The 12,245-nt window shown below is 42.5% G+C and overlaps 1 protein-coding gene across 1 annotated transcript in view; it reads right to left on the bottom strand.

Moving 5' to 3' along the window:
* Positions 1 to 12,245, bottom strand: part of SORCS3 (sortilin related VPS10 domain containing receptor 3) — a 311,885-nt gene that overhangs the window by 26,275 nt on the left and 273,365 nt on the right. The window contains exons 15-18 of the mRNA XM_049810209.1: positions 10,468 to 10,585; positions 8,784 to 8,917; positions 4,440 to 4,553; positions 2,788 to 2,959 (exon numbers count right to left, since the gene is read on the bottom strand). Coding sequence (XP_049666166.1) covers positions 2,788 to 2,959; positions 4,440 to 4,553; positions 8,784 to 8,917; positions 10,468 to 10,585 — 538 coding nt within the window. The remainder of the gene's footprint in view (positions 1 to 2,787; positions 2,960 to 4,439; positions 4,554 to 8,783; positions 8,918 to 10,467; positions 10,586 to 12,245) is intronic.

Raw genomic sequence — 12,245 nt, 5'->3', positions numbered from 1 at the left:
CCACATAAACAACCATTTAGGCTTGAGGGGACTTTACGTACACTTCAGAGGGGAGCTGGGGATGAATGGAAAAGGTCAGGTGCAAAAACAGATTCATAGATCTGGTTTAGAACACAACTCCATACAACAGCAATTTGGCAGTCTATTATTTCTTTGTGCTCAAACTTGGATTAAAAAAAGGTAAAAAAAGGTGCTTATTTCCCTATGTTCCCCTGCACGTATATACAGTCTAAATCACAAGTCCAGCCCCATATTTCTAAAAACACGGCAAAATCATCAGTTGTTCTGCATTTCTTTGTCCGTTATCATTATCACGCACATATTCTGAATTACCACTGTGAAAAATATTACTAAAGCTAAATCTGTAAATCCTGAGAAAATTAGTTTTCAATTAACTACGATAAAGTCTTCATTTACCATTGGACAGCATAAAGGTCAGTCACACCAATATATTGAGGGTGTGTACTAGAAGGTAGAAAGGAACTGATGGCTAATCACAAAGTTGATAATCAGGGTTAGTCTGAAACAGTAGGAAGGCTGAATGGAGACCACACAGATGTATCAATAGGAGGGCTTGTCAGACTGCTGTTTGGCTCAGAAAGTGAATGTAGTCATAGGTGGAAAAAACCGCACCAGGAAACAGACTGACCAGAGAAGGTGGAAGGAGACAGGAATGAAACTGTATGACAGCAATGTATGTAATAATTAAGACTTCTACAGAAATTATTTCTTCCAACTAACACAGAATAGTTTGATAACAATTCATCTCAGGTTCACACTGAAAGACTGGGGTACTTTTGCCCAAAATCTCAGTGTTGGGTGGGTTTTTTTCCTCCTCTTAAAATGTCTATTCTTTTAAGAAACAAACTCAACACACAACTCTCTGTGGAATAAACTGTTCACCCACAAAGACATGTTCTTGGAAATCCCTTTCCCTTAGAAAAAAAATTGTTTCGATGAAATGTTTTTCTAACTACCCTTATTTTTCAACAAAGGATGCAGAGTGAACGTCCTCACATATTTATTCAGCTGCCGGTTCAATCTCTAAAGCCTTGTAAAGACTCCACTCTTCAGCTGCCTTATTCCCCATCTGTTTATCATTCTTTGTATGCAGCAGTTCCGCTTGAGTTCCTTAATAAATTACTACTAGATTCCTAATTTTTAGATTATGTCTGTTCTTTTCTGAACTCCCACTCAGAGTGTCTATACAAATCGTCTTACCATGTCAAGTCTGCAGAATATAAAAGAATCAGCCAGGTAGACAAGAAATCCACTTTGTATAAAAGCAGAGCATGCATGAACCTCTGAGGAAGTATGTGAAGAGGCCCTGTCAGATTAGTGTGGTCCCAATGAAACATGTAGTTACTGTAAAAGAATTTAAATTAATAGAAGTGTGTGTGTTTAAAAAAAAATAACAGGGTATCAAGAGAAAAAACTTCTCCATGGCAGTATGCTCAGATTTACAACAGCTTCTTGTATTCTTGAAGGTCTAAGTTGCCAATGCAGGCTTCTCCTGGGACTGGGAGGGGAAGGAACACTAGGCTTGCACTGTTTCTATTATGATTTCCCCAGAGACCTAATATTGCTTGTTCTCAGAGCAGGATACTTAGGAGACAGGCATCTAGTCTGTCCTGGTGTGTTATTCTTATGTTCGTGACCATGACGTGTCTGGCTCCCAGCTGCCTCCAGGTACTGTCCCAAAATGAAGTACACAGGACAGAGTAGATGACAAAATCTAGTTGTGGTTCTCCAACACCACCTCACTCCCTAACTGCCCCTCCTGAGATACCCAAAGACGTTAGAAGTGAGCTTGTGAGCTGACCCTTCTGTTTAACCAGAAAACAGATGTAACACAATCCATTGTGGGAAAATCACTGCTGGACCTCCAATGACATCTTCCATGGGCAGCCAGAAGCCAGCAGGGGAATGCAGCAGCTGCAAACACAACAGGGCTTTCTGTGGTGCAGTCACATATATCCCTAAACACCAAATCAAATCACAGACCAGAAGAGGCATAAGATCATTTGAAAAACCCTCATGTCAGCCTGAATACATACCAAGTGCCTTCCTTAGCTATCCAACCCTCCAGTAAGCCACAAGCCTTGGTGACACAGGCTGCACCATACATGTTGGCGAAACAGAGGGGTACGTGGCTCAGAGAGATCACCAGAAGTGCCTCAATATTTTGATGCTTCAGGCACCATCATGGCCTGGTATCACTTACACTACTGTTGGCTACAGAGGGAATCATACCAAGAAATAAATAAGATAGATATGGGCTGAGGAGCATAGAGGTGGTTTGAGGAGGTTCAATTCCTACCGCAAGACAATAATGTCCCTCACTGTTCCCCATGAGTCTGAAAATGCTTCCTACTGTTCTTAATCTTTCCCAGCAAAGCTTCAGCTAAAGCTTTTCATCCCAGAAACAGAATTATTAGGCATAGAGACACCATTTCTGCCTCACAAACTCCATAAACTGCAGTTCACTGGAGGCAGCAAGAAACTAGTGGGGAAATATATTTTTGACCATATCTATCTTGCTTCAGCATTGGTTTCATCATCACAGATAGACAAGATAACCAGCCAAATACTCCCCTGGCTTGACTCAATATGATTTCTTTGGATGTTTCATATATAGCCATCTTCCATTAGTTCTCCTAAATCTCAGGTGTTCATCATTTCATGACACCACCTGATCACTATTTTCCTCTCAGCAGCCTGACAGGTGAAGGAAAAGAGTGCCAGTCCTGCCATGCAGTGAAAGCTTTGCTGAGACCACTAACACACCTCTTCCATAAGGATGATGAAGGTGGCATTGTGCCCCTGCTCCGTGACCAACTTTCCATCAGTAGTGAGGATGTGCAGTCCCCGAGGTGCTTTTCCAGGGCACTTCTCCATCTTGGCCATGTACTTCTCTCGCAAGCCATCTGTGCAGTTGTTAGACACAATCCGTCGGTACCTGGGGAACAGTAACAAAAGGAGATTGGGCTCAATCGGTGGGCAGAAAAGTTTCTTTGTTTTGTTTTTGTTTTGTTTCTCCATATTAATGTATGTGTTTTTTCAAAGGCTAACTGCCTGCATGGTTCCCTCACTGAAAGGAAGAATCAAAGAAACCTAATGCTTTATTACATTGGAGAAAGCCAAACAAATCACAATCCAACCTTCTCCAGAGATTTTCAGCAGTATCGCTGAGAACAGACACACATTGTGGAGGTGAATTACTCTTCACTGCTAAAAGGCAGAGAACTCCGTCAACTCCCCATGCCTGCAGGGCTGCACCCTGCATCCCAGCTTTTTAGTTATGATTTTATTACATTTTTGTCTGCCTCTACTCTGCTAGAAGGCCCTTGGAATGATCCGCCAAGAGCTTTGTCCAGTCCAATTTTAAAATGATTCAAGGAAGGGGTTTTTCTCTTGGCTCTTCTTGGGAGAGGTTAGCTAACTAGCAAGACACTTGGTTATTCCCAGTGTTGTTGAGGGGGATTAACGCTTTCTAGTAATTTCACAGTAAAAATACAGGATTGGTTAAGAAGGCACAGACCCCAACTATTTTCTTCGTGTTCTCTCTCAAGAAGGCTACAAGCAATCATACTGGCCAGGGCTCCTGTAATTATATTCCATATTTATAGAAATCTTTCAGCTGAAAGGGGGGTCTCTGAAGTTAAGTGGCTCCAGACTCCCAGCAGCCCCTCACTTTGTTCAGCCACTCGCATCAACCAGCCATGAACAACCCTGTCCTAACAATCGAGCATGCAGGACCCAGGACTCAGAAGCAGCCTTGCAAAGTCTTCAGGGCCTGCACTGCCTGAGAAGTAACATCACAATTTTGCACCAACCAGTGCAACCAGAGTTTCAGAGCATCTCCCAAATGACAGAATAGCATTTGCAAAGCGACACTACCATAATAAACCAACACTTGCCATCTGTTCTGGGTAAAACCAAAAGAAACCAGCATATGTAGCTTGTCTGAAATCGCAAGGCATTGTATATACAAAGTGAAAATGGCAGGGGCGGGGGGGAAAGACGCTAAAAATTGCTCATTTGAGCCTTGCCAGAAGCTGTATAAATAGGGTCTGTAAGATAGGAAGAAGTTCAATGAAAAACGATGTGAAATACCTTGAACCTGTCCTTTTAAATGTTCAGGTGTCTCTCAGATAGACCTTCTTGATTCGTGTTTTAATTTTGCAGCAAAGGGGAGCTCCAAGTCTAGGCTCCAGGGATCATACATCACTTGATAGCAATACAATATCTACATGTCACTTATGTTAATGTGCTTCTCCCTGTCTCTAAGGAATGAGGCAATGTTCCATACAGATGCTGCTGCAAACATTACCTCACAAATAAGACTGGAAAAGAGCCAGGTGGGATGCAGAGAAAAAAGAACCATCCAGGTTCTCTTGCCTACTGCAAGGTCACCAAAACCAGAGAGATTCACTTACCCAGTGCTGTTCAAGTAGCTTTGACCAATGCTGCAATCCTTGGACAGGGAGGACGGGCTGAACCAGAAGGCTGGGACGCACTGGTTGTTGCTGTGCCTCTCATATCCATAGTCACTACAGAGACAAGTCATGAGTGCATCACTGTACCCATTCACTAGATTTAGCTCACAGTTTTAGGTGATGTTTTTGTCCCCCAAAGTGTTGGTGGGTCTCTGCCGGATGGCACGACATCACGGATTGGGCTCATCCAGAAACAAAGTGCTTCGTTAGTTTGAGAGGCAGGAACACAGTTCACAGAAGGTATGTGATACCTGACAACACCGGGAACTACCAACCTTGCAGAGCACTGGAGGACTTGTGTTTCATTTGGTAACAAAAAATGGGCAGAGATTCAGAAAGAAAACTGAATTGTTAATGTCTTTTCCTATTAACCTCAAATAATTTCACTTGTTTGGTTCATTTGGTTTGCTTGCTTTTTGCAGTCTTTGCTTTCAGAACAAACCAGACTAATTCCAAGATCTAATGTCGCTTTTTTCCAATGAAGCAGTTTGGAATATAAACCACCAAGCGCACTTCCTGAACAACTAGCCAAGGTATGTATATTTATTTATGTATGTTAACGGCCTCCCTGCTCTCTGACCGAGCTATGACTGGCCTGAAAGAAAGATATTGCCAATGTTTTTCCAACACTAAACTAAAACAACACAGCCGAGTTGGTAGTCTAAGGATTACATGGTATTGTGTCACATGAGGAAGGTAATCCAGGGTATTGATGCTTCCTTGGACCACCAAAGAGTGGAACTGTACACAACCACATGCAAGACTTCTTTTTACAGCTGCCTTTGCATGCCAGTACAATGATGAAGCAATAGGATTAATTCAAAGCTTTCCATAAGTTTTAATAGGCTCTGGATCAGGTTTCTATGCATAGCCTTCATTGCCAGGCTGGATTCAAAGGGCAAATGAAAAGAGACTCTGGATTTTTGCCTGAAGCAGGTTAACAAATGCCAACAAACTAAACCTCTGTGGAAACACAAACACTACAGAAACCACTGCCTTGAAAGCTCTCTGTGCCCTTTAGGACACTGAGTTTTATCCTTCCCCTACTCAAGAGTCTGAACTGCCAGCAGAAAGTCTCTAGGAAGAGCTTTGGTGAGACAAAACTGTGCTATGTCCCCAGTGACCCAGGCTGCTACTGTTCCTTTTTTGGAGGGCAAAAATTCTGCAAGCTACTTTAAAAGGTTCAGAGATTCCCTAATGCTCTTTTTCTCAACATTCAATTTAATCATTCTCAGTGGGTCCGACCTGCACAGTCAAAAATGCCTAGCAGTGACTTGGTAATTAAAAATATTCAGGAGGAGCTGTACTTTGCCCCAAAGAAGAAAAGAGCTGCATAAATATTTAATAAAATTAAAGACAACATTGCTGTATGCCCTCAAGGTTCTGTGCTTGTTCATTAACTTCTGGTAAATGTATATTAAAACCTCGCATGCTGCCCACCTTCCTTCTCATAAGCCCCAGGGTTTGCATAAGTTAAGGAAATAATCAAGTCCAGCTGCTGCGCTGTCTTTCTCAGGAAAGCTATCTTGACAGAGTAAATAAAGAAGCAGGAGGAGGGAAAAGAAAGATCAGCGAGCACTTTAATAACAATTCTGAGTTCCTTCTGCCATTCTCTCTGTCAGAAAAAGGCCAGGGCTTGCTTTTGGAAATGACTGCGAGGGTTTGCAGGAGTCACCCCCGATCTTGACTCGTGAGGATTTGTTGAACTGGGGCCCTGGATCATGATTTATGCCCCTGAAATTCATATCAGCCTTACATCTAACAGCAGGAAACAGCACTGCAACATGAGGCAGACAGGGGCAAGGGCGTTGTGACCAAATGGGAGGGAGCACAGCCCTCCCAGCATGTGCTGTAGGGCTCCTGCCGTCATCTGTCCTGTCTGCACAGCTCTCGAAGGCAGGCGTCATCACACCTAGTAGCGTGGGATGCTCTGTCACCATAACCAGCCTCCAAACCTAATTACTGGGGAAGCAGAGGGCCTGTCTGTTGGGACCTGCTGGTCAGTATACTCACACAACCCCAGCTGCAGGCCCTCCTCCTTTCCCTGACACTCCACAAGACCTGCTCAGTTCACACACAAGAGACAGGCCTGTCAGTGCTTCCAGGAACAACTGGCAATTGTGAACCCAGCCAGAAAAGGCTGGGTGGACGTCTTTCCTTTTCAAAAGCGACAAGGGAGAGAGTAGGAGCTGTTCTTCCCACTGTAGATACCTACAGTGTGGACGTATCCTCATGAGCTCCCTGCCTAGAGCGTTCTTCTAGTCAGCGGAGAGCAAAGGCACTTCTCAGCACCTCCCCTTCTCATACTGACGTCCAAAAGAAGGCAGATGAATCATACTCTAGAATAACCTGTATCTTGCCACTGACTAAGTACCTGTCTCATCCTTTAGAAGTCACAAGTCAGAGAAGATGAGTCCACCCTTCCTCTCTGAAAATCACTTTTAAGATAATCAAGCTTGGTGCCCCATTTCCAGCACCGCTAGTATTTTCTTTGAACTGATTGCCCCACACCTTCTTCCAGTCAGCCCCGCAGACTAGCATCAAAACTCACCCTTAAACTCAAGCTGGTTCTTCTGATTCTCCATCACCAGCTATAACAATTCTGCAATTGGAAGCCAGTTGACAGTCCTGTTGGCAGCACAGAGTTTGAAACAAAAGCCACATTTCTGTCCTCTAACTGCATTTCCTCTGCAGGACTGACAAGGTTAACAGCAATATTCTCTCATGGTAATGGGAAAGTTAAGCAAAAATGATACTGAACGCGTGCAAGGAACACGTCGATTGATTGAAAAGGTGCATTCTGATGCAGACCCTTTTTAAGGCAGAACAGCACTTTAGGCCAATTTAGCTACCACAGCTTTCCACTTGCAGCTTAGAAAAGACAAGCTTCACTGTGAAAGCTGGTGAGGCACAAAGCTGGAAAAAAAAAAGCACACAAATTCATAAGCATCTCCGGAGATTGGTGCTTGGTTCAGCAGCTCAGAGGCATACGCCAATGCCAAGGGCAGATACTGCAGGGCAAGATAGTTTGTTCATCCTGCAAGTTCCCATGATGAGAACAAAGGGGAAAGATCTCCTGAGTCAAGCTAAGGAGTCTCAGACGTAATTTTGGCATTAGGAACAAATTAAACATCCACCCAGATAAGATGAAAATCTCTGTTCTATATCCCCGAACCTCTCTCTTAGAGCCAACCTACTCCAATATTCAAGAAAACACTTTGTTCTATATTTTTAATTCATTTTTGCTGCATTTCAATGTGCCCATGTTCTTAAAAGAATTGTGAGTCTCAGCTGGCCTAAGTCCAAATAAGTGTGCAGATTGCATGCCTCACACCTCTTCAGGAAGGATTCAAAGGTAAGTGAAGTCTTCAGGAATCACACTGATCCCAAATCAGACACTGATCCTGATAACTTACTATAAAAATGAAAATGTTTTCGCAGCTGATCTGCTTTCAGGCTATTCTGAACTCCATTTAAATGAAGTTCTGATCATTTAAGCTCAAACATCACAGCTATTGACAGTCTTAAATCTTTGAAATATTGCCTATCACAGGTTCCCTGCAGGAATTCCTTGTGCAGGGCTTCTGACTATTATGCATTCTTCCATCTCCTATCCCTGATTGTCAAACAATATCAAGCAGTGGTTCATTTTTTCCCTGTTTTATTTTTAAGCTGCTTTCAAAGTGACCTTAAAGCTGGAAATTATGGCCCCATTAAATTAGAAACACCAATATTTATGCAAAACAAGTAGGTACATCTGACAAGGGTGGGCTGTACAGTCATGTCACAGAAGCCCTTTCAGAAATTTCTCAATAAAACATTGCTAAAAAGCAACAAATGCTTCCCCGGAATTCAAAGGAATAATGATAAAAATGTGCATGTTTTGCTAGCTTGCTCCCTAGGTATTCAATGACCTTGGAAGTGAGGACAGAGAAATTCCTTCTTTCTCCTGTAAGGGACATGCTTTGGACCAGAGAAGAGTCATGGCTGTCACTCTTCTAGAATGATGGACAAAAAAATGTCAATCAGTACTTGCAATTTTCTGCTTTTGAATTCCAGTCTTGGATTTCTCATGGAGATTAACAAATCTCTCCCATAGATGAAGGGGACACCTCCTTCCCACAACAGGTATGGGGATCACGTCTATGCTATATGGTACCATCACAGCCACAAAACTGCATGAGACACAGTTTCTCTGCAAGGTTTTCTGTCTGGGTGGTAGCGCAGTCACTGACAACGCTATAAACACAGTCCCTGCAAAAGTCCCCAGAGCCACATACTCACCACTCAAAGTCCCCTTGACCACAGACACATGGTTCAGACACCACAGTTTTGGAATAGTCCCGACCTAGGGAACACTGGGCTCCAGGCTTGCGTTTTTTATAGATCTTCCTCTCTCCCATGACACAAGGCTCCCCCTTCAGCAGCCAAGGAACAAGAGGAGAAAGAAAAACAGAGAGTTGTAGTGGCAGCTGGGCCCTAAATGGAGCATTTTGTCAAAAGACACAAAAGGCAATGAAAGCAAGCAATTACCACTGGGAGAGTTGGGAGTTAAGAGTCTAGCTCCCTTTTGTGGCTTTGCAAACTCAAAAGCCACCTTGAGAGGACCCGGGAGAGCAGTGTGTTCAGCACTGAGTTGGGACGCTAATGACAATGTGCCCAAAATGCCTGGGTGCCTAAGCCATCACACCCACTTATGCCATACATCAGAAGGCATCCACCAATGTATCTAGTCCTTTGAATTATCCTGAAAAAGCAATGTGGATGTAGTCCAGGGTTTCTTCCGTATGTCAGATGAAATCTGCTATGGGAATAAGTGCCCAAGACTGAAATCCAGGGCAGGGACAAAATCTAGGTGTGGAACCCAGGACTCCTGGCTCCCCTCCTCTTTCCTCGATAGACCTGGCTTTGTTATAGACCTCAAATAATTTTGATGGTGTGTTATACTGGGCTTTTTGAACACAAAGGTTTCCAAGAGCACTACTGCGAGTAGCTAATGTAAAATAAACATTTGACATTTAGGTGGGTTGCTACAAGCAGAATTTACTCTGATGCAGAAATAATTTGTCTGCAAAGAAGTAAGAAAAAAAGACAATACCTAATTGAAATACTTCTCTTTCCCATTAACAGTGATTCCCAAGATGGCTGCCTGGTTACACACATGTCTTTGCTTTGTTTCATTTAAATTATTTTAATTTATTCAATTCTATGACTTCAGTTATCCAATACATCTTTGCCAAATTAATGCTCATTTCTAATTCATGGATTTCATTCGGGAATATCACAGCCAATAGTTCTGGTTCTAGTTATGTTGCCCTGCAGGGAGTGGGACATCATACTGGTGGCCAGTAACTCATAAGTAATCTTCAGAGGGTATTGAGCTCTCTCAGTTCTAGTGGCTTCAGGACCTAAATATATCCAGCGTGAAAATAAGCCAGAGTGTATGAAAAGCAATGTATCTTTGAACAGAATGAAATAATTTGGTCTTCTCTGGTGTCTTTTATTCAAGGGCTCCCCAGAGTTTTACAGACACCTCCAGGACCTGCAGGATGAATAAATGTTTTTATTTTCATTTTTGAGTAGGGAAAATAGAGACAAAGTAAGAGAAAATTATTTTCATGAGTCACTGACAGAGCTACAAAGAGTTCAGTGTCTCCTACAATTCAGTCACAAGGTGAGGTTTTACATTGCCCTGAGCACTGAGGGCAAAAAGATCCAGCTGGTGCAATGGAATATTTTCATACAAAGAGAAGTTAACAATCTCCCTAAATTGCCCAGAGAAGACCAGCCCCGTGTTTATTCATGCACACGCTTCAGGGGAAGTAAAGCATCAACAGGTTAGAACTGTGACTTGATGGATGCAAAAAATCCATATGCTCTGCTGAAAAGAACAAGTACATTCCTACCTGGCAACACAGAATATGGGAAAAGGAACTCCCATCATCCCCTCCCTACACACTGGGAATACCTGATTGTGCAGGTGCCAGGTTTGGTAGTCATCTTTGTTACACCTTCGGCTGAAGAGAGACTTGTAGTCCACCTTGACCAGCTGCCATTCAGAACGGAGACTGAAGTGCCCGAAAACTCTGAGCATGGAAGAGAAAAAAGAAAGAGCCAGAGTCAGCCAGACATATGCTTCCATTAAGCAAATAATTTCTCATGAATCTCAGCTGCAGAAACTAATACACAGTCTTGGAGCTTGATGCCAGAAAATGCTATTCAGTCATGAATAACATTTTCCTGTTCCTGTAACATCCTAGGATTTTTTAGCCTTTTCCTGACCCCTTCTATAGCCTGTGTTGGAAGGTCTTCCGTGCCTCTAGTACTTAGCACAATGGGCCCCAAGTCTAATACAGACAGTGAGGTATCACTCAAGAACAATAAACAACCAGACTAGAAAGTAATGTGTCTAATGTCAAGGGAGTTATTCTGATGAATATATGGGTTTGGTTGTCTCAAAATCAAGCCTTTCTTAGCTGACTCAGTTTCTTTACTGCTGAACTTTTGTGTTGCACAAACTTACTACTTAATGAATTGTAAAAGAAACACCTGAAATAACATATTTGGGATATGGACTGTAGGTAAGCGACCTGCAAAGACAGCAACATCCCTTCCACCTGTTTAATGCTGACTGCAGCTATTAGGAGTAGAATTATAAACTATCACCACTGTAAGGCTATCAGCAGAGTTTTTTCTTAATTCTTCTGAGCAGGTCACTCATCAACAGTCACTGATCACACTCCATTGTTCATCTAGCTAAGTAATAAGTGATAAGTTAATTTTCAGGATGAAAATCACACATTTTCCCATGCAACTCCAGGGCAACAGAGTTGTTGTACTGAATTAGTTAGTACTGAATTGTACTGAATAAGGCAGTATACAGGAGCAGCTGGAGCTGAAGGGTCAGCCCTCAAAAAATAGCGGAAGGACTCAGGCTGTAATTTAAAACTGAGGCACAGATCTGTTACAATTGGGATGATGAAAAAGATCATACAAAATTGAATAGCACCAGAGGCTTCTCCACAAGCTTGGACCAGAACGTTGGCAGCAGAGCTGGTTGCTGAACACAAGTCTTTCTAAATGCCATTCCAACTATATGGCCCTCCTTCACATGCAGAGAAAGCTATGTGCTTGGTTAAGTGTCTGGAAGGGAAGGACCAAAGAAACAATGAGCACTGCTGGTACACATCACCAAATAGCATTCACCACAAATACTAAGGGAGTCTACATGTTGGAAACTCACACCTTCACGAAAGCAAGCAAAATCATAGCAAAAACATTCTTTAATTAATAAATAAGACCAGGTACCCAGACAAAAGACTCCATCCATTCAGAAACATGGCATGAGTGCTGCGGGGTGTTCAGTTTTTGATCAAGTAACAGCCTATTCCCTTGGCCAGCTGTGATTTTCTCAGTAAGGAGCAGTTTTTCAATCAACTGCAGCTGGATTTCCAAAGAGGTGTGTAATAGGAGGAGATTAGGATGGGTGACCAGACTTCAAAAGCCATGAACAAAACTACAGCTTCTTATTGGCAGGAGGAACACCTCAGTACACATAAACAACAAAAAACCAACAACAATGTAGTTGCTTTGTCATTATAACATGCCAACTTCTTAGCTATCTTGAATATATAAAAGAAACTAAAACCTCATCTAAAATACAAGTTCCAGATTTTAAAAATTCTGTACGTACTGAAACTCAAATCTTTTCTGACACTTATGAAATGTCATTGTATCACCCCTATT

Source organism: Accipiter gentilis, chromosome 9, assembly GCF_929443795.1.
Source record: "Accipiter gentilis chromosome 9, bAccGen1.1, whole genome shotgun sequence".
NCBI classification, from domain to species: Eukaryota; Metazoa; Chordata; class Aves; order Accipitriformes; family Accipitridae; genus Astur; species Astur gentilis.
The sequence above is the reverse complement of the archived record's forward strand: the minus strand, read 5'-3'. Positions and strand labels throughout refer to the sequence as shown.